This window comes from Pundamilia nyererei, unplaced genomic scaffold, assembly GCF_000239375.1.
Source record: "Pundamilia nyererei isolate P.nyererei 1_Seehausen unplaced genomic scaffold, PunNye1.0 scaffold01187, whole genome shotgun sequence".
NCBI lineage: Eukaryota > Metazoa > Chordata > Actinopteri > Cichliformes > Cichlidae > Pundamilia > Pundamilia nyererei.
The window spans coordinates 3,247-5,298 of record NW_005188588.1 but is presented as its reverse complement, the minus strand read 5'-3'; the positions used below and the strand labels follow the sequence as shown (position 1 = coordinate 5,298).

Genomic DNA, 2,052 nt, shown 5'->3' with positions numbered 1-2,052 from the left:
AAAAAAAAAAAAAAAAAAAAAAAGAGAAATGGCTTCAAGCAAATGAGTCAAAATTCATCTACAGAAGTGCAACATCAAAGTGTTCTGCAATGTGGGCAAAAGCAAACCGTTTTTCTGTTGCTTCAGAGTTAGTAGATATTTTTTTCAAGAAAAAACTTATAGTGCCTTTTTAAAACACGATGGAATTCATTTCATGTCCAGGATCACTGACATTGCCCTTGCTGAATTAAATACTGTCTGCACTCAGTTTGGAATCAAATGCTTCACTGATCAGGAGAATCTGTTCCTAAAGGAGTTTTGCATCATGTTGAAGCCACTCACTGTTGGGCTAGACATATAAAAGATGATTCAGAAAAGCTAAAAGGCTAAACTATTTCATGTTGACTTGCACGTTTGTTTTTTTTAAATTATTTATTATTTAAAGAATTTTAATTTCTATTGTTTGTCCACTCAAGGGTCATAGAGATTTTAAGAAGTATTTAGTTAAATTACGTATTGAGTAATTAAGTTACTTTTCAGACACAGTAATTAGATAAGTATTTTAAATACAATATTGATTAACCCTTTAAGACCTACCATAGAACCAAGTCCGCCAGAGCTTATATTATATTTTTACATGCTGTGGAGCCATTTTTGGGAGCATTTCAAGTTGATATACATCAATACAACCATTATAGCCCAAATTTTAATAATATGTCTGCATTAAGTGCATAGTAATTACATACATTGCAAAACAGTGCAATAAACTACAAAAAAATTGAAAAATCGTTTTTGTTTTTTTAGCATATATTTCTAGTTAGAGAAATTTAAGAGGCTTATCCCTCAAAACTGTAAATACAAAAAAGTTGCACAAAATAGTTTCCCACCACAGGAAATTTATTTTAAGTGTCTTCATAGTTTTATTTTTGAAATACACCAATTTTTATATACTGCAGGAAAAACGAAAATAAATATTATAGTGCAAATTTGCAAAATAACAGCATATGCATCAAAATAAACTATTTCCAGCAGTGCAATACGAGTCCTAAGCATCCCAGAAACGACACAGAAAGTCAGAACGTCAAACATAACTTTTAAAAACACCAGTATAGGCTCTTAAGGCCCTGATGGTAAAAAACTACATTTCCGCAAAATAACGTCACTTCCGGTTTCGGGCAGGTAATGGAGGACATGCAATAGTTCGCGCTGATGGACGTAGGAAGTGTTATGAACAGCTGATCGGATTGGCAAAGCGTGTTTCTGGAATATTGTGTTTTTGTTGCTGCAAGTGCTTTTTATGCAGTTTTTGCAAAGCTATATGTGGAAGGAAACCATGATGGCATAAGATGTAAGTACAACGCCTCCGGTTTCATATGCAAAAAAAATTATTGCGCTAGCTTACGTGGTTGCAGTGCTACCGGTTTTTAAAAACAGTTACACAAAACAGAGCGTGCCCGCTCAGACCGGCTTTAAAGGGTTAAGTAATTTTTCTTTTTTAAGTGACTTACCCAACACTGAATGGAATACAGTTACTCATAATTTGAATTTTAAATAGATAACGCCAGTGCATGTATTCCGTTACTTAAGAGTCACATAATGTGGAACATTTGAATGTGTCAAGGTTTAAGGCCAGTACCAAGAAGCTGGATCTATATTTTGTATAAGTCAAACACACAACACATGCTCGTGAAAAATATTTATATATTACCTGGAAAGTTATGTAGGCTTCTTTATATTGATCAGATGCAATATATCTTCTTTTTCTCACATTCCAGCATTTAGTTGAATATGGGTCTTGAAGCTTATATGGGATAGAAGATGCTTTCCAGACAGGCAGCAAATTAAATATCTAAACAGAAAAATGGTTCAAAGGTATACAATTACAAATAAATGTTGTTTTAGGAAATTTAAACAACTGAGAAAATCAGATTAAGGGTCTGCACTTATATGAACCAAATATGTAGCATTTACAGTTTTTCTCAGTCGCTTTGGTGCGTTTCTCAGATCAGAATTGAAATTCTCATAACTATTAGTTCAACCTCCACAACACTCAGTCATTTGTGCACATCATAG

The 2,052-nt window shown here is 33.3% G+C and overlaps 1 protein-coding gene across 1 annotated transcript in view; it reads right to left on the bottom strand.

Moving 5' to 3' along the window:
- Positions 1-2,052, bottom strand: part of LOC102213656 (alpha-2-macroglobulin-like) — a gene marked incomplete at both ends in the record, with an annotated part of 12,302 nt that overhangs the window by 7,703 nt on the left and 2,547 nt on the right. Inside the window, one exon of the mRNA XM_005755312.1 lies at positions 1,748-1,828. Within this exon, the coding sequence (XP_005755369.1) occupies positions 1,748-1,828 (81 nt within the window). The remainder of the gene's footprint in view (positions 1-1,747; positions 1,829-2,052) is intronic.